Source organism: Leptonotus elevatus, chromosome 1 (assembly GCF_054856555.1).
Source record: "Leptonotus elevatus isolate MCC_2025b chromosome 1, RoL_Lele_1.0, whole genome shotgun sequence".
In the NCBI taxonomy this organism is placed as follows: domain Eukaryota; kingdom Metazoa; phylum Chordata; class Actinopteri; order Syngnathiformes; family Syngnathidae; genus Leptonotus; species Leptonotus elevatus.
The window spans coordinates 44,521,807-44,543,088 of record NC_141239.1 but is presented as its reverse complement, the minus strand read 5'-3'; the positions used below and the strand labels follow the sequence as shown (position 1 = coordinate 44,543,088).

The 21,282-nt window shown below is 41.5% G+C and overlaps 1 protein-coding gene across 2 annotated transcripts; it reads right to left on the bottom strand.

Moving 5' to 3' along the window:
- Window positions 1-2,148: 2,148 nt before the first annotated feature.
- usp31 (ubiquitin specific peptidase 31) lies at window positions 2,149-20,933 on the bottom strand. Of its 2 annotated transcripts, none has more exons than XM_086074554.1 (16): window positions 19,861-20,933; window positions 18,222-18,356; window positions 17,964-18,094; window positions 17,802-17,894; window positions 15,554-15,689; window positions 15,328-15,475; window positions 14,919-15,096; window positions 14,635-14,746; window positions 14,448-14,542; window positions 13,983-14,060; window positions 13,549-13,678; window positions 12,918-13,037; window positions 10,234-10,459; window positions 9,997-10,155; window positions 9,029-9,181; window positions 2,149-7,589 (listed from the first exon to the last, which is right to left on the bottom strand). In XM_086074554.1, the coding sequence occupies exons 1-16, from the start codon at window positions 20,386-20,388 to the stop codon at window positions 6,166-6,168; spliced, it is 3,846 nt and encodes a 1,281-aa protein (XP_085930680.1). In that variant the 5' UTR covers window positions 20,389-20,933; the 3' UTR covers window positions 2,149-6,165. The 2 variants fall into 2 exon arrangements, with proteins under 2 accessions (XP_085930680.1, XP_085930767.1); XM_086074641.1 differs by having other exon boundaries at window positions 17,964-18,058.
- Window positions 20,934-21,282: the final 349 nt, after the last annotated feature.

Here is a 21,282-nt window from a genome sequence, read left to right as displayed (position 1 = left end):
CTCCTCTCTGAAAGTATTTGCCGGGCTGGCCTTGTAGTGAATGTCATTGTTCATTAAGATATTATAAATACTCCATCCTCCCAATCTATCAGTGCTCCCTTTCACTAAATTAAACCTGCCTCCTTGCAGGATTAATTGAATCTTCAATTTAGTCCAAGAGTAGCTCTAATCCACAATCTTGCAATTGGCTTTGCTTAAACCACAACATGCTAATTCTATGACTATTTTAAGATACATCTGTGCAAGTGACTTCAAATTAGACCAGCTCAAACATCATATTAGTCTGGGACTAGGCTTAAGCCTGTTCTGTGAAACCGGGCCATAGGATTCTTGGAGTCACACATGTACTACTAAATCCAAACTAAGCTACAACGTTGGCCCATGTATCTATATTAAAATCAGCCACTATAGGTTTTGATTTGAAAGAAACGGATACAAACAGAAAGGAAATTAACAGTAAAGTCACATCTTCTTGACTCCTGACAAAGAGAATAAATATATCATATTTTGGTTTTGTGGATCAGCACTGGTTGTGTCTGACTCGTTTCTTCCGTCCTTTGTGCGTACTTGGGAGGGAAACAGATCAAGCATCAATCTTCAAACGCTGTCAGCAGCATTGACCCCCACGTTCTCAACATATCAAAGGATTCTTCCACACTTCCTTTCCTTCCGTCTTGTCTTGTCCCGTGATGGAAATCAAACGCTCCTTGGTCACCATATGTGTGTCTGTCATGTGTGATCTTGTCATGTCCTGTGACAGAAATCAAACGTGCTTTCCTCTCCATCTGTTTGTCTGTGTCCTGTCCGGTCTTCAGATCAAATGATCCTTCTGCTCTGTTCTGTTTTTTTTCTGTGATAGAAATCAAACATTTCTTCCTCTTTTTCTGTCTGTCCCGTCTTATCTTTTTCTGTGATAGACAACGGACACTCTCTCCTCCTCGCAGCTCATTTGCTTCTGTCCTTTGATTAAATTCTGACTATCTGCAATGATCATGTGCAAACTGTCCTGTCGGTGTCCTGAGAAATCAAATTCTCCTTTCATTTCAGCCCTTTTAATCCTGTAAATTTCAATTTTTTTGTAATGAGTTTTGATGTGATTTCAATGACAAATTGAAGAGCAAATAAATAAATAAATGCATCACCTTATATTAGCTTTTTTTTCCCACACTCCTGTTTTTAACTGCGCACGAGCACTTTACTATTGTCTGTCTTGTTGTTTTGTCTTGCTGACACCTGGGAATGCGAGGAACGGAATTTCAATTGCTTTGTATGTCTAGTACATGTAAAGAAATTGACAATAAAGTTGACTAACTGATCAACTACTAACAATAAATTACACTTGCTTTCATTTCCAGTCTGTCTGTCCTGTCATCTCCTCCTTTCAAATGCTCCACCATCTCAATCTGTGTGACCATCTGTCCTGTCATCTCCTGTCCTGTGATAGAAATCAAATGCGCGTTCCTCTCCGACCATGTGCCTGTCCTGTCTGATGTCCTGTGATGGAAATCAAATGCATCTACCTCTCTATCTGTGCACAAGGACCTTCCGCGTTTTGAATGGCATCCAACACTAGGTAGCTCTTCTTTATTGTATCACTCTTTTATATATATATATATACATATATATACATATATATACATATATATATATATATATATATATATATATTAACACATTCCATGCCGTTTCCTGAATGGTTGCAGTACATCTGAGCAACATGTTTGACATCTGATAAAAGTAGAAGCAATTTTCCACCTATTTTCTATTCTTGCGCCTACATTTTAGCGATTGTCCCCTCCCCAGTGGTTGTGCCTCAAAGGCACTTCTACCAATAACCAGCTTTGTTCAATAAGACACAGCTCACTTGTGTAACCTTTAGCAGCTCCTTTTTACTGCATTCTAACCATCAACGACCATCGATCTCTGGTCACACAATGCAATACAGGAGGAGGCAAGAAAAGAAGTGGAAATGTACTCCTGGTGATAAAAAAATACAATAAATGTGTATTAGTAGTTCAGTATTTAATGTTAAATCAATGAAGGAGTGGGCGCTTAATGTACGAGGCACATTTGTGAGGAAAAAGCACCCCCTAGCGTGTGTGCAAAGAAAAAAATCCTCTTAAGTGACATTATTTTCCATCTGTTTTTATTTTACATAGGTAAACCAGCAACATATGTACACAATTGTTCATTTGAAGAAATAATAAAAATAAAAAAGTGCATACATGATAACAATAAAAAAAACAAATTAATTAACACAGAAGACTTGAGTGATGTTTAAAAAAATGTTTTTTCCTTGGTTCACATGAAAGTATAAACGTAAAAAAACCTGCCTTGTTAAACCTGATGGGTTTTCTTAGATTTGAAATAATAATAATAACACTCTTAGTGAGGGGAGGGGAGTTATTGCAGATTGCAGGGCTGTACCTAATAAATTGGCAAGACAAAAAAAATGCTAAATACTGGATTGTACAAATCTATCAACAGACATGAGTACAACTCGCCAACATGCTGTGCTTTCATTCAGCAATGTAGTGTCCTTAAGTAAAGTTGCCTTATTAAAAAAAATAAAAAAGAGGAAAATGTAAAAATTCAAAACAATCCAGTTGGATTGGAAACATGGAAACAAAATGACATTCTATCACTTTTACAGCTCCTTATTTTCGTCTTAATAAGGCTTCTTAAAACATTCAGTATATTTGATACTTTTTCCGAGGCTTTCTATATATATAATATATATGCACTGCAAATTTAAATTAAAACAAACATTCTCAATGTATGTTATATATTACCAGCAGGCCATTTGATGTGTGAAACGTGACCATCCTTTCCTCACATACTATAGTACAAAACTAGAAATGTATTACTTTTCATTATTGCATTTTGCTGCGAAAACTACAAACGAACTATTAGTTGCATTACATAAACACAATGCTCATTTGGGAGGTGCTAAACATATTGTTTTAACAAACATCACAGCCGTAGTGTTGCGTCCTGCTGGTGTGCAACAGTAAATCTGGTTTTGCGTGTTTGTATCGGAGCACCCAGGGAGCACAAAGTACAGACAGAGTGGTGATATAGAATGCCGATGATGTGCATGTCGTGTGCAAATGAAGCTTGCATGATATGAGGAGACATGCTCGAGCACTACAGACTTGCATAGTTGATGACGAGCATGCTTGAGCATTTACTGTACATGCATCCCCTTCTGTACATCCTTACAAATCGCAGTGACTCCAACGTGACATGATGCTACTTGAAGATGACAGGAAGACAATTTATTGCAGTTTTTCCCAAAGAGCAACGCGTGCGTGCAAGAAAAAAAGATGGAGGTTCATGTAAACAGTGAGATGTGAATACGTGATATGTTATGGACTAGCATCACAGTGCAGTGGTTAACATGGAAGCAAATAGCGGCCTGTTATAATTGCTACTACTAGTACAATTTTTTGTAACTTATTTTCTAAAATTAGCATTTAAACAATAATTGTATGTATAGGGCTAGCCTATTTTATTATACCCATGATATGTTCCAGTCTGTGTATAGAGCATTACACATTTTCTCAGCCAGTCCACTTTAACCCAATCTTGTATTAATGGCTGGCTCACTTTACAGGATGTAGTATACTCTGGGGTATGATCTGGCTAAAGCGAGGTACACACATACCAACAACCGAGACACATTTGAGCATGTATATAGAAAGGTCTGCTGCAGCTCCACTGTGAATTTCAAACCTAGAAACAACTTTACTGATGCACAACTGCCAGTAGATGGCAGAAATGTACCAGTTTGCATTTGAGATCAGTCAGGTTTGTGTATACTACGACGGAGCGATTAATTGCATTTAGAATATAATTGAAATGGCCGAAAATTTGCCGATAAAAGGAAAATGAGAAATAATTTTGGAATTAATTAAAGAAGGGGAATATTAATGAAATTTTAGATGGAAAACAGCAAAGAAACGCTAGGGTTTATTAAGAATTACAAAAGCAAACTCATATGATGTCATTGCACGTCGCAGTTGCTTCCTGCTGTTTTTCTTCTTCTTTTAAATTACTCGTGGATCACATCTCTATGGTGTATACCACCTCCTACAGCGGCGGAGTCCCCTCACATTATTCGCAGAAGAAGAACAGATGGAAACGGGCATAAGTCGCATGTCCGTTTTGCTCATTTTCACTAAATTTGCTTAAAAAATTCCAAAGAACTGGATGGAAACCTGTCTAATTTTTTAATAGCAAAGGCTGCAATTTGACTGCTCATTGCTGTATTGAGAGCTGAGATGTGAAGGGATTGGAGAGGGGGAGGGTTTACAGAACTGTAACACTGGCCCACACTAGTTTTCAGTCTCACGAGGCATTGAGACGAGTATCTAACATGCTGGATATTTCACCTGGCAAAAAACAAAAACAAACAAAACTATTGTGTGTTTTGTGTATTTTTTTCCCGTCTGTCAGCGCGTGTGGGTAATAGTGGGGCTGGTGTGTGAGCCACCACGGCTGTTATATGTGTGTGTGGCAAAGGCTACTAAAAAAACAAAACAAAAAAACAACTATTGGCTGTTTTCAATGCCTCTGAGTGCCTTTTCTTCTTTGTATTTTCCAGCATTCTAGTTATCCTGTGACATCATGCTGCCTCTCACAGGTCAGTGTTGGTACTACAACAGATACATGAGCGTCACCCAAAAAAGTTTATCACACACATTCATAAGTAAGGCCAGTTGCCATTATTTTCCTCACCGTGTAGGGTCTCACATTTCACAACTCTGTATGTGTGTACCCTGCTTTATGCACGCTTGTACATGTTGTAAAAAAACTTCTTCTTTTTTTTTATAGTTCTGTTAGGGTAGTGGAAAAGTAAAGGAGTCAGAACAAGGACATTTTAGTGTTTTGTTTTTTTAACGCCATGACATCTTAGACTAGCAAATGCAGGATGTGATGACAACACTATAGAAGCATTTTCAAGCAGATGAAGAAGTACATAACGAGTGACGTACCGCAGGTGACGCTGCCGATTGGGTTCTACCGAGTCCTGCTTCTAAATCGATCAGTCTGATTGGAGCGGCGTCGCGTTAGCAGCACCACATGAAGAAGGGCGTCAAGTCACATGACATGATAGTACCCTTTGATTCTAAGGCATGAAACTACATGATGCCGAGAAGACGCGCAGAAAGGTTACATTGTTAAAGTTTCTAGTGTTGTCTCTACATGAGTTACTGGAGGAGAGGAAACTAGTCAACTACTCAAAGTGCAGAACAATACAACATTCCTACTCAGTGATGCATACAGTAGTAGACTAGTACCGATTTGCGTTATTAGTGTTGAAAAGGCGCTTAAGATTATTTTTCATTTTCCTTTCGGAAAGACATAAAAACAAGTTCATACTATATACTGTACTTTCTATACAGACGCATCTATAGCTAATATATATATATTATTCCGATTTTTTTTTTAAAGGGTGTAATTCCAAAACTCAGCTTTTTTTAAGGAAAAAACATCCATATAAAAAACATTTCTATCATAAAATTTCAACCCAAACAGTTGTAAAATATCTGAAAAATCATAGACAATTTGGACTATTTTATGGTAGAGTTTCATATGTTGGTGGTATTGACATTTTTTTCAATCCATTATGCCGTATGTGTTTGAGCAAATTAATTGGTTACTCAATCATTTATTAAAATATGGCTAAGTATGAAAACGCTTTTTGTAAGTTTTTGTATGTGGTCTCCACAGCACGCCAGGCCATTGAGGAGAAAGTTAGTTTGGGAGCCATTCACGAAGTCTGGGTTTACACTGCATGCTTAAAATGACACGAATTCCTTTTTTTCCCTATTATTAGCACTTTTTTTGTTTTTTACTGTCGTGGCACAATTTGGTTATGCGGCATCATCAACCAAAATCTTCCAAATGTGGACACAAATCTGATATGTGAATTCACAAATGCAGAACTTTCATTGATTCATTGAAGGCATTAAATTGGAATTGGACACATGGACCCGCAGTGTAAATCCAGCCTTGGATATGATTTAAAATTCTAAAAAGAGTCAAAAATTTGTTTTTGTGCGTGAAATTGGAATACTTAGCGCTATGAGTAGAAGGTAGGCACAAAGAATGTACAATAGCTGCATTTAGAGAGAGGAGTACGTACGTACGTTAGCTGTGTCACTGGGGCCGCTGCGTGGCACGTGCGGGCGATTGCGTGCCCAACGACAGCTTTCGAGAAGACGTTTTCCTCTCGAGGGGCTTTTTCCCGTTAGCGGGAGACTTGAGACTCACGTCCGCGGCGGAAGACTTGGACTTGCCGACGTGCAGCAGGGAGCGGCCGAGGGAGCCCGCGGGCTTGAGGGGCTCGGATTTTGTAGCGTCTGCGGGGGGCGGGAAAGCCGCGGCGTCCGTCGCTTTTGCGTGTTCAACGCCACCCTCCTTAACCTGCCCGTTCTGCTTGCACGTCCTCTCAGAGGCCCTTTTGAAGAGCAGCGTGCTCTTGCCCAAGTCGGCCGACCGGCGGCTTTCCCGTTGTCGCAGGGCACTCTTGAAGAAGGACAAGCCTTTCTCCTCTGACTTGCTGCCACGCTGCAGGTCTTTGGTGGAGACGCTGGGCGAGCGCAGGCTGGTGACGGAGGAACTGCTGCTGGAGCTGCGCACGGACCTCCGCTCCAGCCGGCCGCTGTCCGCCGCCTTGGGGGCGGAAGAGCGCGTAGTGACGCTTCCTCTCTGAGCGCTGACCACAGAATCCCGACTGTAGCTTCTCTCCACCTGCCGCTTGCGACCGTTCTCCGGGTTTTTCTCATGGACGCTGGGGTTCTTCTTGTTGGTTAGAGAGGGCAATGCTGACGATTGAGGCGTTGAGCGCACGCACAGCCGATGTTGCGGCGTGGAGCCCGAGGGCGGGAGCGACTCCTTGGTTTTGGATGGGGTCCTGCTGGGAGTGGATATGCTTTTCTTTTCACTCTTGTCTTTAGTGGCAGTCGCCTTTTTCCCTTTCACAGGTGTGCTGGCGGGCGTTTCTGAAGGCGAAGGCTTATGGGTTGAGCACAGGCGCTTCTTGGAGGTTTTTCCTGGCTCCTCTGCTTTGGTGGTTTTGGTGGCGCCAGCGCTTTCTGCCTTGGAGACAAAACCGCCTGTGCTGCTCTTATGCTTCTGATCTTTCGTGGGGGCGTTTTGAATATTTTGGTCGACTGCTGTAAATTGGTTGTTGTTTTCCGTTATCTTCTCCACAGGCGTAGGAGCGCGACAGTACATCATGTCCAGAAATCTTTTGCTGTTTTCCTGCTCACTGTAATTGCTCTCCATCGCAGACAGCGGCGTCTTGCCGCCGAAGTAGCGCTCGTGCCGACTGTAGCTCCCGAAGCAGGAGGTGGACACGCGGTCGTCGCAGGCCTCGCCGATTTTCTCAAGGGGCGGAGAGCAACGCGAGTCCAGAGAGAAGCGAGAGGGTGAGTTGGAGCGCATTTGCAACTTGGCTGAGAGTGACCACGAGGGTTTGACGGTGTTGTCGCTGAAGGCTAACGGGCTGGCAATGGACGACCGGGTAGTCACGCTCTGGCGCTGGATGCTCCTCACGAAGGGCCGGACGGAGAAACCGCCTTCAAACCAAAGAGAGATTTCATGAACAACATCCAGTGTGATTTACTGTCAAATTTTTTTTTGAAGGGGACATATGTCAAATAGGTGTGTGGGGGGGGGGGGGGGGGGGGGGGGGTTCTGTACGAGAATTACTCTAAATGTAATTGCACATCCGCTACAATCATCGCCAGAGAGTGCGCAAGTAGTATTAGCGCATCTGCAGATTTGTACTTAACAATTTTATAGACAATTTGTACTATTTATAGTCGTGGCGGAGATTTGGCAAGGGTGTGAAATATGTTTCTTGGGGGGCATAACAAAAATAATTGACAAGCACTGCTTTAGGTACATGTTAGATATGACAATGATATCGATATTACATTATTCAGCACCCATATAATATATAGCATTTTCTTAAAAGTGCATATTTTATCGCATTTAATACTTAACATATAACAATTTTAAATAAATGAGCAAATAATAAATACATACAGCACAGCACTAAATTGTCAGTGTCTGCATGTTCCGGCTCAATTAACTCTGTAAAATACTACACAGGCAGTAAGCGTGTTGCCAAACACTGGTAATAGCAAATACATAAGGTTGTGTATGCTAGCCACACGCTCCCGGGAAGGACATTATATGCTGAAGCAGCAGTCTGCGGCGCAAGTCACTCATTATGTCAGCCACAAACAGCGAGCCGAGCTCACATCTGTTTCAGTTTCGCACGGCAGGCGAGCTTTGCCAGAATGGAGGACCACCACGCCTTGTCCTTCATTGCAGCCCATCATGTCACATCGTGCTTCCTTGTTTGATCATTATAAAAAAAAAATTTTTTTTTAAATGTAATACAAAGGTGAGGAGAAAGTCTTGAAATGGTTGAGTTGACTTAATGTTTCATTAGATTTTAACAGCAATATTGTTATTGGAGAGACCACATTCATGAACTATGATGTGTTACAAAGAAAACTAAAGTCTATCATGATACCCATTGAAGTCCAACCCAATGACGCTTTGGATACAGGCTTTAAAAGAACTTGACAATATTCAATCTGTCAATCTGAAAAGCTCAAAAAGATCTCAAGTTATAACGATTTAAAGCAGGTGCCGCGTGTCTTAAAAACATGTATGTGACATGCTTTCGTCAAAATACCCCAAGGATCGAGAATTACAGGTCACTTTTCACACACTACTTCTTGTCTTGCAGAAATTAGCCCGTTTCAGAATCCTGGTGAATTAGACAAGGACATCATTTGTACTTCACAATCAAATAAATATGTACTGCTTTTGAGAAGCTAATGCTGTTAATGAAAGATCATCTCTAGAGATACCCAACTCCTTGCACACAAGCCATAAAAATGTCTGTCATAATATGCCTCCTTTAAGTGAAACAATCTTGTATGCATGGCTCCTTTGTCACAAGAGAGAGCAAATGAAAGGAAACTAAGCTTGGCCTCACCGTCGTCTTCACTACGCTCTCCGGTGAACTCCACCGACTCCGCCAGCGAAGCCAATGAGGTGCGTCTAGACGAGGCGCCGGACGCTAGACTAGCAGCTCTGCTCCCGGGGAGCCTGTTGATCCAGTGGTCGCACAAAGAAGAACTAGTAGAGCCTGTGAGATGGATCATTAAGAGTCACTTTTGAACAGCACCAGAGATGAATACACAGTGCTTAACTCCTATATGATTTGATAGCCTTATTCTAAAATGGATTAAGTTACTTTCTTTTCTGGTTGGTTTGTGCTGAGGGATCTTAAATAGACAGTTGTGTGCCTCACCACATCATGTCCGATCATTTGAAATGATCTTAGGTGGAATCCAATTAAGTTCTCAATCATCTCAAGGAGCATCAGTGGAAAGTAGGATAAACAAGAGCTTTATTTCAAATTCATTAATTTAGAGTTTATTAAAGTGTTCATGCCTGCGACCCTCGTGAGGATAAGCGGTTAGAAAAATGGATGGATGTGGAGTAGAAGTTTGAGGGGAAAAAACGATTTACTCCATTTTTGATTGCATAACAACATTTGGAAAAAGTGATAATGATAATAATAATAATAATAATAATGCATTATATTTAGAGGTGCCTTTTTTGGCACTCAAGGACACCGTACAGTAAGTTAAGAGAGGACTTTAAAAAATGGGGTGAGGTAGAAGAGCAGAATGACATTTAAGTTGGGTATGCAGTTTTAAACAGGTGTGTTTTGAGTTGTGATTTCAATTGCGTAAAAGAGTCTATGTTTCTGAGTTGAGGTGGTAATGGGTTCAAGAGGCGGGGAGCACAGCGGTTGAATGCTCTGCTCCCCATGGTGGTAAGACGGGCGGCGGGGAGAGACAGGTGAATGGAGGAAGATGATCTGAGAGTGAAAGTCAAGCACTGTGAATACTTTCCACATGCACTTTTCAGTCAAATGATCTGACCCAGACTGACCTGCAACAGAGCTGTTGGCTGACCAAGAGGGAATGGCGGTCCTACGTTGGTAGAAGAGTATGTAAGCCGTCTGCTGACACACGTCGTCATCGGCCACCGGTGCGACCTCGCTGTCATCAAAGCAGTACCACTGACCGTCCACGGAGTTCTTGCAGTAGGCTGTGAGCACACACAAGAAATGTTGCTTTAAAAATGCCGCTCATCCCGATGACTCATCGGCTGTGATGTCTGCGTTACCCGTGTAGTGGCCCCCGTGCATGCTCCCGTGATGATTACACACGGCGTACAGGTCATAAAGGAAATCGTCGGGGTTCCTTCCCAAGCCGTACGGTCTTCTCCACGGTGACCAGTGCGAAGGTAGGCTCCAACTGCTCTGGCTTCTCTTCACCACGTGAGGTGCCATGTCCATGCCCATCAGAGGGAATCTCACCATGTTCTGCATCTTCACCCTGCGGTCACCCTCCTATGGGCAAACAAAGAGAGGGATTTGCATGTACTGAAAGATCAAGGAGTAAAAGAGCGCCGGTGTGTGACCTCTCATTTTATAGTTGTACCAATGAGAAATTAGGGCATCCAAACGAGTTGCACTCTAGAGCTCTGTGACAAATCAACATCTTCAAGAACACGTTGCCTTTTTTCTGGTGAACTGTTGGCTTCCTGTTGAATTGGAGCTGGCCAATAAATCAAAATAATTTTTATTAAATTGTCATCTTAAAAATTGACAATTTGAAAATTAGCTAGATCATGAACTCAAGGTGTGTATAAGCATACAGTAAATACACTCTTCTTCTGGATTAGTAAAAGCCGTAGTTGTTAAGTTATATTATAAATAGAAAAGGGCGAGTACCAATACCTGGTATCGGTATCAAGCCAATACCAGACATATTTCATGATATCTGTACTCGGATATCACGGATATCAATACTGGTCTCGGTCCCCGCTCTTGTGGTCGTTTTCCGGTCAGGAACTAAAGGCTGAAATAGCTATCTTGCATTTATTGACCGCCACAGGTAACCTCGAATATGAAAAATCCGAGAGCTTTTTCCTGCCTCGAGTACCCGTTTATTTAAGGCTTTGGAGAGCAGACGCACAGGCTACTTTAAATTTAGCCACTTACATCACCAACGCAAGAGAAGGAAGAAGAAGCGGATGTTACTTATTTGATTCAAGCAGCGGGAACGAAGGAATAAAAAAATTAATCGAAGTTGCGAGCAGAATGCAGAAATGGCGACGATGATCAAGGTTTCCGTAGGTGAACCTGCGGAAGGATAATTACCGGAGAGAGAGAGTGACCCGTAGCGGACGAGGCCAAGGGTGCGGCGACCCGCGGGACGGCGGGCAGTGGCGCTCGCCGCCCCACGTCCAGTCAACCTGCTTCAGGCGGGACCTGCATTTGTGCCCAAGGCGCCATGAATGGAGCAAACGACACGATACATGATTATGTTGTATAGGCCCTATGTTATTTTAGCGTGATGTGAAGGCTGGCTCTCGATGTGGCCTGTAGGGCAATACTCCAGTAGCTAATGTGTTTCGTGTCTGCAGATTCATCACAAGCTTTTTTTTCTTTTCTTTTTTACCTGTAACAGAATAAAATGCCTTAAAAATACCCTATTTAATTTGCCTCATTACGCCTACTGGTCAACTGCTCCAAATTCATAAATGCATAGAATGTGTACAATGTGTGTACAATTTGAAAAAATAAACTGTTGATTTAAAAATAAAAAGGAAACCATTGCGCCAACTTGTTTTTCATTATTAAGTGAAAATGTCTTTATTTTTTCTTTGTTGTGTACTTTAAATTACTCTTTATCCAAGCAATACTCGATAGAATTTTCAGTTGAGTATTTGAATACTAAAATACTCGGTAGTTGCAGCCCTACTGTATTCCTTAAAAGGAAGTTTTACAACCACATATTTTGATTGGGACTTTGTTCCCCCCTGGCCACTGGATTATTTGTTTCATTTAATTGATCTATTTTTTGAAATTCATTTTGTGTGCTCTATGCAAAATGACTTATGAGCAAATTGAAAGAATATAATTGCCATTAATTTCAAGCAATTTTAAGGAAATTTGCTATAATTGGTCTTTAAAAAAAAATCCGTCATTGTTTTTTATTTTATGTATCATTAAGTACTAATGGTATCGGCACTTGGTATCAGTTTCTGTGAGTACTGAAGATTTGAGTATCGGTATCGGTCTAAAAAAAGTGGAATCAAACATCCCTAATTATAAATATGAATGTTATCCTAAACTGTAATTATGCACAGGTGGCAGAATGCTGGATGAATGCTGGTGGCATTTAAGGAAGTTATGTACAGGCTACGAATAACTTTTTTTTTAAACAAGCTATGAATGTTAAGTTTATGTTAAAACGGATTTAAAATCAGTATATATTGATGTCTGAGCATTTTGCACAGGATTTTCAAAATAAATAAATAACACCTTTAAATAAATGTTTGTTGTTTATTTAATTGTAAATCATTCAAATTGTTATCGCCTAGAATGACAAAAATGTGATTTCTTTGGCCATATGCTGAACTAAATACTGAGAGTTGAGAGAGAGTTGAATTGAGAGAAAGCATGAATACACCCAAATGGAAAACAGCACAATGGAAAACGCAACACAGAAGCGACCACAATAAAATATGCACAACAAAAATATGGTAAAAAATCTTGGGATTTGGCGGATGGACTGCTATGTTCAATGGCCAAGGTTAACATTTGTTGCATGAGTAGGGTGAGTGAACAAACGTGTTAATGTGTGTGAATTCAATTTAAGAAGTTAAAAGCAAAAGCTATTCATAAAGGGTAAACATGATGTTCTTGACATCAGGAAAAATCTGTAAATAAGCCACATAATTAAGTCACAGGGTTTAAAGGGGGTGGAAAGTTGCAGTTTATAGTCCAATCTCCAAGGTACCTGTCTGAACCTCTTGAGGTGCAGTATGAGCACATCCGGCAACGTCCACAGGCTGAGCTTGATGCGGCCCTGTTGCAGCTGTTTGCAATGTGGGCAGCGCCAGGCGTCATCCGGGGCCAGCTGAAACACACGAGAACCACAGCATCAGCCGTCAAGGACAAGCTGGTTTAAAATAGAAAAAACAAGACACTGGCTTTCTCCTCGTTTTCTACCCCCGCTGCATTATTTTCGCGCAGTGGCGAGTGGAACCACAATGTTTATGTTGGAACTCACTTCACGTGTCTAGGTTAGTCCTACCGTACCATTAGGAGTCAAATACACAGTAAAACCACACAGAGCTAAACACTCTGTTATTAGTGTCAGAATGAGCACTGAGATAAACATGGAGAAAATCTCCCCACTGACATGCTCTGAGCAAAATGGAGACACACAGACAGAGATATACAGTATTTATTTCTAGGGATATACATTTGGGAACTTTTCCTTGATCAACAATTGGGTCAATTATTACCTTACTTTCAGTTGGGCCTGAGTTAATCGCGACACAAGTTAATCTTGATGTTTCATTGATCAAATTGTGCTTCATCATCAAGTGTGAATACGCTTTATTGTGCCTATCCTGAGGGTTTACCTGCTCCTCTTTAGTGTAGAGCTGGAAACACTGAGCCAGCGTGCAGGCCTGCGGCTGGTGGTGCTGTTCTCTGTGCAGATACACGCTCTCAGCGTCAGGGATGTACTCCTCCTCCGTGTGGCCGAACAGACTGCGGTTTAAATAAAGTCAATTTACTTGTGGTGTTCTGGGTTAACACAATTAAGTTAAAACATGACAAAACCCGGCAGAGGCCAATTAATTTTTGCTTTATTGCAGGCAGCTTTCCACCGATGATAAATGGCCTTTCATTATGCCAGTGAATTACATATTAAAATGTCTACAAAATAAAAGACATAATCAACCTTTTGACCGCAATTTTTAAGTATACTCATATCAAAGTGGCTCAGAGAACTATGCTGTTCTTGTGTTAAACTCACTTTTAGCATATGGATGACAAAATATACCCCACTTACTAGTCTTTGGTCTCTTTGTCCCACTCCACCACAATCTTCACGTGGGGAGGTCCGCCCTGTCCACAGGATTTGTATGCTCTGAAACCCCCACACACAAAACAACACCAATCCAAGATAGTTAAGTGACTTTAGTGCAAAGTTGTGCATTCAACGACCCAAGCTCCAATTTCTCGTAACAGAAGCATGCATTCAAAGTTCATCATATTTATCATGACAGCCCCCCTAAGGACAAAAATTCAACTGTGTTTTTGACTGATGCATCTTTGTGCCTGAGTGGTGTTCTGGCTTGCTTCATGCAGGCCAGGAAAGAAGAAAAAACACCTTAAACTGGCATTTGAAGACATGCTAGGACCTGTCATTGAACTGTGCTGTGAATTGGTAAACAACATGCTTCTTGCGGGTGTGATTGATGATAAGAGTGTTTTCCTTGATGTGAAATTCGAGATGCCAAAAAGTAGAACTGACCTGTCCACCGTGGAGTGACACAGCGGTCGCTCGTCTTGAGGGAGGAGGTAGGTAATCCCAACAACGCCAACCACACGCAGACTGAACGGCCCCACCTGTGTGTGGAGATTGTTCCACAAAAGCTCCAACAATGCACTCAATCTATACAAAATATATATATATATATATATATATATATATTTCCTACCTGAATGTAGACCCCAGGTCGCAAAAGATGCCGCATTTTCTCCAGAATCTCCTTCTGTAGTGTGTCCCAGGTGGCCGTGCGCTCCATGTACAGTACAAAAGGCAAGCCAAACCTAAAACAACAAAATCAACGCATCGTCCGTTAGTTGTTATGTGGCAGTTCCTTATTCTTTAGGTACTGTAGTAATGGGTACAGTGTTATTTTGAGAATACAAAACTGAGTGTACCAAAGTGCACATCTTAAGCCATAGAAGCATAACAGCACAGATTGGGAGTTAGGTTTACCTTTTTGCTTGATGGCCGGTGCAGGCTCTGTTGCACACCAGCAGGATCATTTTCTCTGGTGCCAGGTTCTTGTTTGGGGATGTCACGGGGGTCAAGGCGCCCTGCATAAAAGACGACGTGCAGCCGTTTTCCACGCTGTACTTCAAGTTGTTGTGATTCAGGTTGGCCAGAAGACTTCCTGTACAAAGTAATTAGTTATCTTAGGCTGGATTTAAACTGCAAGTTTGTATCAAATTTTTGATCCATGTTTGGGAGAGGCTTGATCCAATTCCATGCTTTTTTCTATTTACGCTGCCATGATACATATTGCAATTGTGTCACTTGAACCATGCAGTGTGAATCCAGCCTTCCACCTAAGTGTTGATCTGTGTGAAATATATATAATTAAAAAAAACAAGACAGGAGTTACCTCTTTTTGTGCGTAGGTTCTCTTGTTTAAATGTCTCCGGTGTCTCGAAGGCAAAGATGGAGTCGCTCTCTTGGATGATGTCCAGATCATCGTCGTCGTCGCAAAAGGAACGATGGAAGCCATCATAGTACATTTCAGTCATAATGAACTAAAACAAACAGGTAAGTTAAGTATGTGTACGAGTTGAAGCAGAGTGGATTTGGCTGTCAAGAAGCAGTAGTAACACCTGGTCCATTGGCATGTTGGTCTCACGTGACACGGCATCTCGCAGGCGGTACACGGTGCTGTTGAGGGGCACAGCCACCCCGATCCTCAAACAGTGAGAGTACTTCCCCTGGTAGACCACGGTGACATATAGCGGCCTGGAAAACAAACACACACACATTCATTCATTTTAAAAAGGGTTATTTTCCTATGCTGTATATTGAATTTGTACGCCAGTCTGAATGCACCAAAGTCTATCATTAACCGTACACAGCAGTGAAGTACTTAGAGTAAGCCTGTGTTTGGAATCACTCACTCATTCCCTACAGCCTAATCACGATATAGCAATTTTCATATAGTGGACCATATACAGTAGGGCTGAACGATTATGGGAAAAATAATCCCAATTATTTTGATTGAGATTGAAATCACGATTAATAAAATGATTATTCATTCATTTTAAGACATAATATTTGTTGCTACTAAAAAAAAATAATTAACTACCGTTACTCAAAACTATGATCATAGCCTTATGCCCATTCATCCCTTCACACTTTATTCCTGAACACTATTCTTGGTGTCAATTATAAAATAACATTGTAACTATCATGTGAAATTCAAGCCTCTTGCATTTTCATTCTTCATTTTCAAATTTAAGCATTACACTACCCTCTTTGTCATATTTATTTAATCTCACGATATTTTCATAAATCTGATTTAGTGGGCTAACCTGGGACGTCAGGGATTGTATTTTGTGCAATGTCATGTTGAAATGTGTGTTTGTATGACAAAATAAAAGTCCTTGGCTGTTTCTATCCTTGAATTTTGAGGAAATTTTCTAGAATCCTTGAGAAGATACTTTTAATATGACTAAAAGGACAGCGAGAAATCAAATTAGTAAGAAAGCAAAATAAGAAATTAGAATATACACTAACATAGAAATGGAAAACAAAAACTGGGTGTTCCTATGCATTTTGGCCCCTTAGGGGCAGTGTGCTGTCATGCATCCATGGACACTTACTATGAGAATAGAAGAAAATTGCGATTTAACTCTATTAAAATAACGCGTTATTCACAGATTGGGAAGAATTTGTGCCTTTGAGTAGTGTTCTCTTACCTGTGGGTATGTGTTCAGACAGCAGTCATGTGTGAATATTTGTTATTTGAAGGAAAAGTACTCCCTAAGCCAATGCTAATTTCCTGTTAAGCATTTGAAATGGGATCCTCCATTTACTTTAGCAGAAGCACTAGACAGTTTTAAAGATGAAGCATGTTTTGTATTTTAAATATACAGTGGATGTAATCCTCCTTTCCTTCTCATGTGTTTAGTTTTACAGTTAACTTCAACTGGGGTGTCGTTAAGTAGCTTAAAGGACGCTTAGGAATCACACAATCACATTGAATTGCTACCGGCTGGCTATAAGCAAAATAATGCATTCAGGGTACTTTCACAATGTAGGAAACCTGTAAACGCACCGTGCCATTCTGCACATTAATCACTTTTCTTCTATTATTAATTTTTTTAAATCGAGAAAAGGCTCAATCATGATAACATTTCGATTAATCATCCCGCCATAATATACAGCAGCAGTGATACCACAATACCAATTTTTTTTTATATCACCTGTTTAAAGTAAACTGAAATGTATAACCTTGTTTAAAATATAAAAATGGCTCCACATAAGAAAATTTTTGTCACAAGATGCAGAGGTGTAAAAGCCAGCACACATCTCTCTTTTTTTCCTCTGCTTTATTGTTTGGACAGTTCATAACAGCCTCATTACAAAAGTCAAAACTAAGCTCAGTAGAGCACAGACGTGTATTGAGCCATTTGTTTCAAGTCTCCCTGTATTTAAATGTTAACAAGTACACATAGAAAAGCAGTTTATGAATTAGTAAGACAGTTTCCTTGCCTGTGTCATTTTCTCCTTTGTTTTTTCTGTACTGACACAATGCCGTTGTTGCTAATATTTGTCAACTGTGTGTGAAGTCCTTTGAGACTTTTGTGATCAACGGCTATATAAATAAACGAGACTTGACTTGAATGCATCATGGGATACATTGCTTATCTAGCAAGCATCGTTTCTACTTTTATTACACTGTGGGATACATCGAGGGTACTTTAAAGGGGGTAACTTATGTTCACTACAAACGCCACTACAAAATGTAGAACTGACTCGATAGGGCACCACATGTCTGGGCCATTGTAAACCGAGGACCCCCCCTGTTGTAAAACAGCAAAACTTTGACACCGCAATTTGTCCACTTACCGCGTGTGTGGTAGTGGGATGGGTAAGGAGATGCACAGGAAGGGGTCAAAGGTATTGCTCTGTTTTTGGCAATGGGGGCAGGTGAGGGAAGACCTTAAAAAAGAACAACTATAAGTCAACTCGTACTGTAGACACACGGTAAGGAATGTAGCAGACGTTTACCTGTACTGAGCCTGGAAGAGCTCCTGTACAAACGAGCCAGCCGAGAGGGGCGGCGAGGGTCCTTCTGTGGTTTGGTCATCTTCGTCGATAGGTGGCTGAACAAGCACAAACGTGTTTTTATGACGGCAGAACTGAAAGTCATAAATAATGCAGGTGCAGCAGGCTTTTACAGTAGCCGCCTCGCAGCCATACATCTTATGTCACATTCAAGTTCACATTCATATTTACACAAATCTACAAAGTATATCAAAACCTCACCCTCATGGTTGGCCTGCCGATGGGCTTGACGGTGTTGAGGTCCTCGTGCACTCGGTCTAGCAGCCACAGCAGGAACTCTTGGGCATCGTGCTGAGCGTTCCCTTTAAACTGTGTGGCGTTCTTGGAAACCACGTTCTGCAACAGACATTTGGGGTGTGTTTAGTCGTGTTTGGATTAGCACAGCTCAGTGTACCCAGAAGAAGAGCGCCAATGCCTTTTATGTGCAGTACAGTACATCTTCAGTTAATCATTATTTAAGTAGTTTCCCCCCCCTATACTTTATTTAAGTCTATGGTGGGACCGTATACTTGGAGAGCTAAGTATTCTTTGAGGTGGTACTTGGTGGAAAACTTTTGCAAACAACTAAACTAAGGCATTGATCACCAGTTTGGGAAACCTCACCGGAGCCTAAAACTTTTCTACTTTTCTCCCATGAACAACAAAACAACTACATAGTACACACACATTAGGCTATTTACATTTAGTGATAGGAATTCTAGATAAGCAAATTAAAACCTAACTTAATTATATCATATGGAAATAAATGTGGATCTGAATGAACTTAGCTTGCATACAATATTTTAGCACCAGAATTTATTCATTAATTTTAAAATTAAATTTCAGTAAGAAGTACATAAATATTTTACTTTTTTTTATTTTTATTATAGGGATCTTTTTGGACATGTTTTCACAAATGTATCATCGGAATTTAGTAAAGTGGTAGCAATGTAACGATAGCGTCAATACCGCGATATTAAAATTGCCACAATATCATCTTCGTCGTCGTTGCTTGGAAGCCACAAGGAGCTTTGTGTTTTCTGTGCCAGTAAATTGACTGCTGCCTCGGCAGCATTTTTCACAACCCCATTTTTGCTCAGCGAAGATGTCAGCAATGTTGAACAGTCTACGCTTGGTACGGCTCAATAGACGGGAGGTGGGGCTGAGGATTAAGAAAGTCAACGCGAAACGCGGAGGTAGGTGTATGTGAGATGTGGAGGGAAATGAGTGTTCAGCAATTGGTAGTGAAGCGGATCCAAATGGGAGCATTGAAACATTCTATCGATGTATATTACACATCAACAGATGCTACAGTGGCGTGTTTCAAACTTATAGTGTAGCAGATGTGTGACGTCATGCATGCTGTGATCATGACGTATCTGATCAACTGTTGAAAGGAGACTGAATCACTCCTCTTTCATCTATTACCACTTCAACCATCAAAGCTTATGTAGGAAATAGGAACGGGAAAAAAGATTTGTTGGTTTGTTATGAGTGTGTTAATGTTAAATGTTGTGTGTTCTATAGCACTTTGTGTCAGCTGCGTCTGTTTGAAAGCGCTGTAAGAAAAGATGACAACGTTTCACCCATCTTAATGTGTTCGATAGCAGCCCCACACTTTTCAGAAACACACCAAAAAAAATCTCCCACAGACAATGTCCCACCTATCTTGTCACAGCTAAAATGTAAGCAGAGCTGCATTGAGTTTTATTGACTGGACAGATGAACATTACCTTCAGAAAATTGTCTCCTTTAAAGTTTATTCGCATACAGAAAGAGTTTTGAACTTCTGTTGTGGTAAGAGTCGGTATAAAAGTAAAAATGATGGTCTTTTAGTTCCCATCCCGTGTGTCAGTCTTACCTTAAAGTCTCGGCTGTGCTGGGGGGTGTACTCAAAAGTCCATAATGCCCGAACAAGCCCAGACAATTGCTCTGTCACTTCCCGCTTGGCCAAGGGACCTTTTTTCTGCAGATTGACATCATTTGTCTTTGGTTTGTCCTCTTCGTTCGCCTGGCTTTGCCTGGAGTGCTCCAGGACGAGATACTCCGCAAACAGCTCCGTGTTGCTGAGGCATTGCAGAATGGCATTCATGAAGCAGGTATTGCCGTGGTTCTTCAGCCCGGCCACGCCAGGAATCCTGTCGCCGGAGAGCAACAGCCCGAGATCCCCGTCTTCCAAGGGTGCTTCCTTAAGTCCGGACTGAAACGCGGAGAAGCCCCCGTCATCCTTGTCGTCGTCGGTTTGCACTTCCGAACCAAAGTGGGACAAGGCTGTGAGTGTCCTGAGGATTCTGCTCATAAAACTACCCACGGAGCGAACCGAGCCTCGCCTGAACAGCTTCTTGCCGAAGCTCGTCTTCTTGTCCTTGGTGGTGGCTTTACACGACATGATTGTGCCCTCACCCACTAGCCGGCGTCAAGGGAGACCTTCAGCGGAGTGCTGTCCGCCAACGCTCCATTGCTCAAACAACCCCGAGCCGAGTAAACTAACCCTTCGCCAGGCATAACATTACCACTACAGTCTCTCGCCCCACTTGTTAAATAGCATACCGAGAACTATAAGATCCCTTTGGGGATATTAAAACCACCGCCGCGCTCGCTTGTTCCTTTTTGTGTGACGGCTACAAGCTCCGTCCAGAGTTGCCTCACTTTGCGGTTGCCTGCCGCATAGCGACGAACCAACTCCGGCTTTACCTTTCGGTCGAAGATCGGTGGTGTCAGCCGATGTGGCTAACGCTAGCAACACAAACGGGGCCGAAAAAACGGCACCGGTCGTGTTTAGCAGAAAGGTCTAGGTCCAACAAGCAGCGATAGTCCGCCATGGCGAGCGCGGGGTGACATTCCATGTAGAGAGCGTGTCACATGCGAAATTATATGAACATTGTTTGCATATTTTGGTAGGCACGTTCGTTATCGGGTGCCATGGAGCAGAAAGCTTTCTGTTTCTTCTTCTCGTTGTTGTTTGTTTTGTCAAACGAGTGGCAAGTAGATAGACGCAGATGTATCGCCCCCTATCGCACTGGCGTAAAATAACAGTGACATAAAAGGAAAGTGAAGGAAAAAGGGCAAAGATTCCAGTTCTCGGCTTTGCATGTGGGTGGCGCAATAAGCACGCAGTTTATAAACACAAATCGGCCACCTTGCGAGGGACGAGTGCAAACTTTCATGAGATTTAAAAATAAAAGATATAAAAGAAATAAAAACGTTTCTTACAATACTGGTACTGTTGATTGGCAGTGTTTGTGTTTATTTTATGTCATTCATAAAACAAAATTCTACTTGT

Excerpts from the sequence above, each read along its gene's own strand:
- usp31 (XM_086074554.1), bottom strand. The coding sequence starts at position 20,388 with ATGTCGTGTAAAGCCACCACCAAGGACAAGAAGACGAGCTTCGGCAAG. Across the intron at positions 15,476-15,553 it reads CCAACATGCCAATGGACCAG|TTCATTATGACTGAAATGTA; the intron begins GTGTTACTACTG and ends TGTTTGTTTTAG. Across the intron at positions 10,460-12,917 it reads ACCTCAAGAGGTTCAGACAG|GAGGGTGACCGCAGGGTGAA; the intron begins GTACCTTGGAGA and ends GTTTGCCCATAG.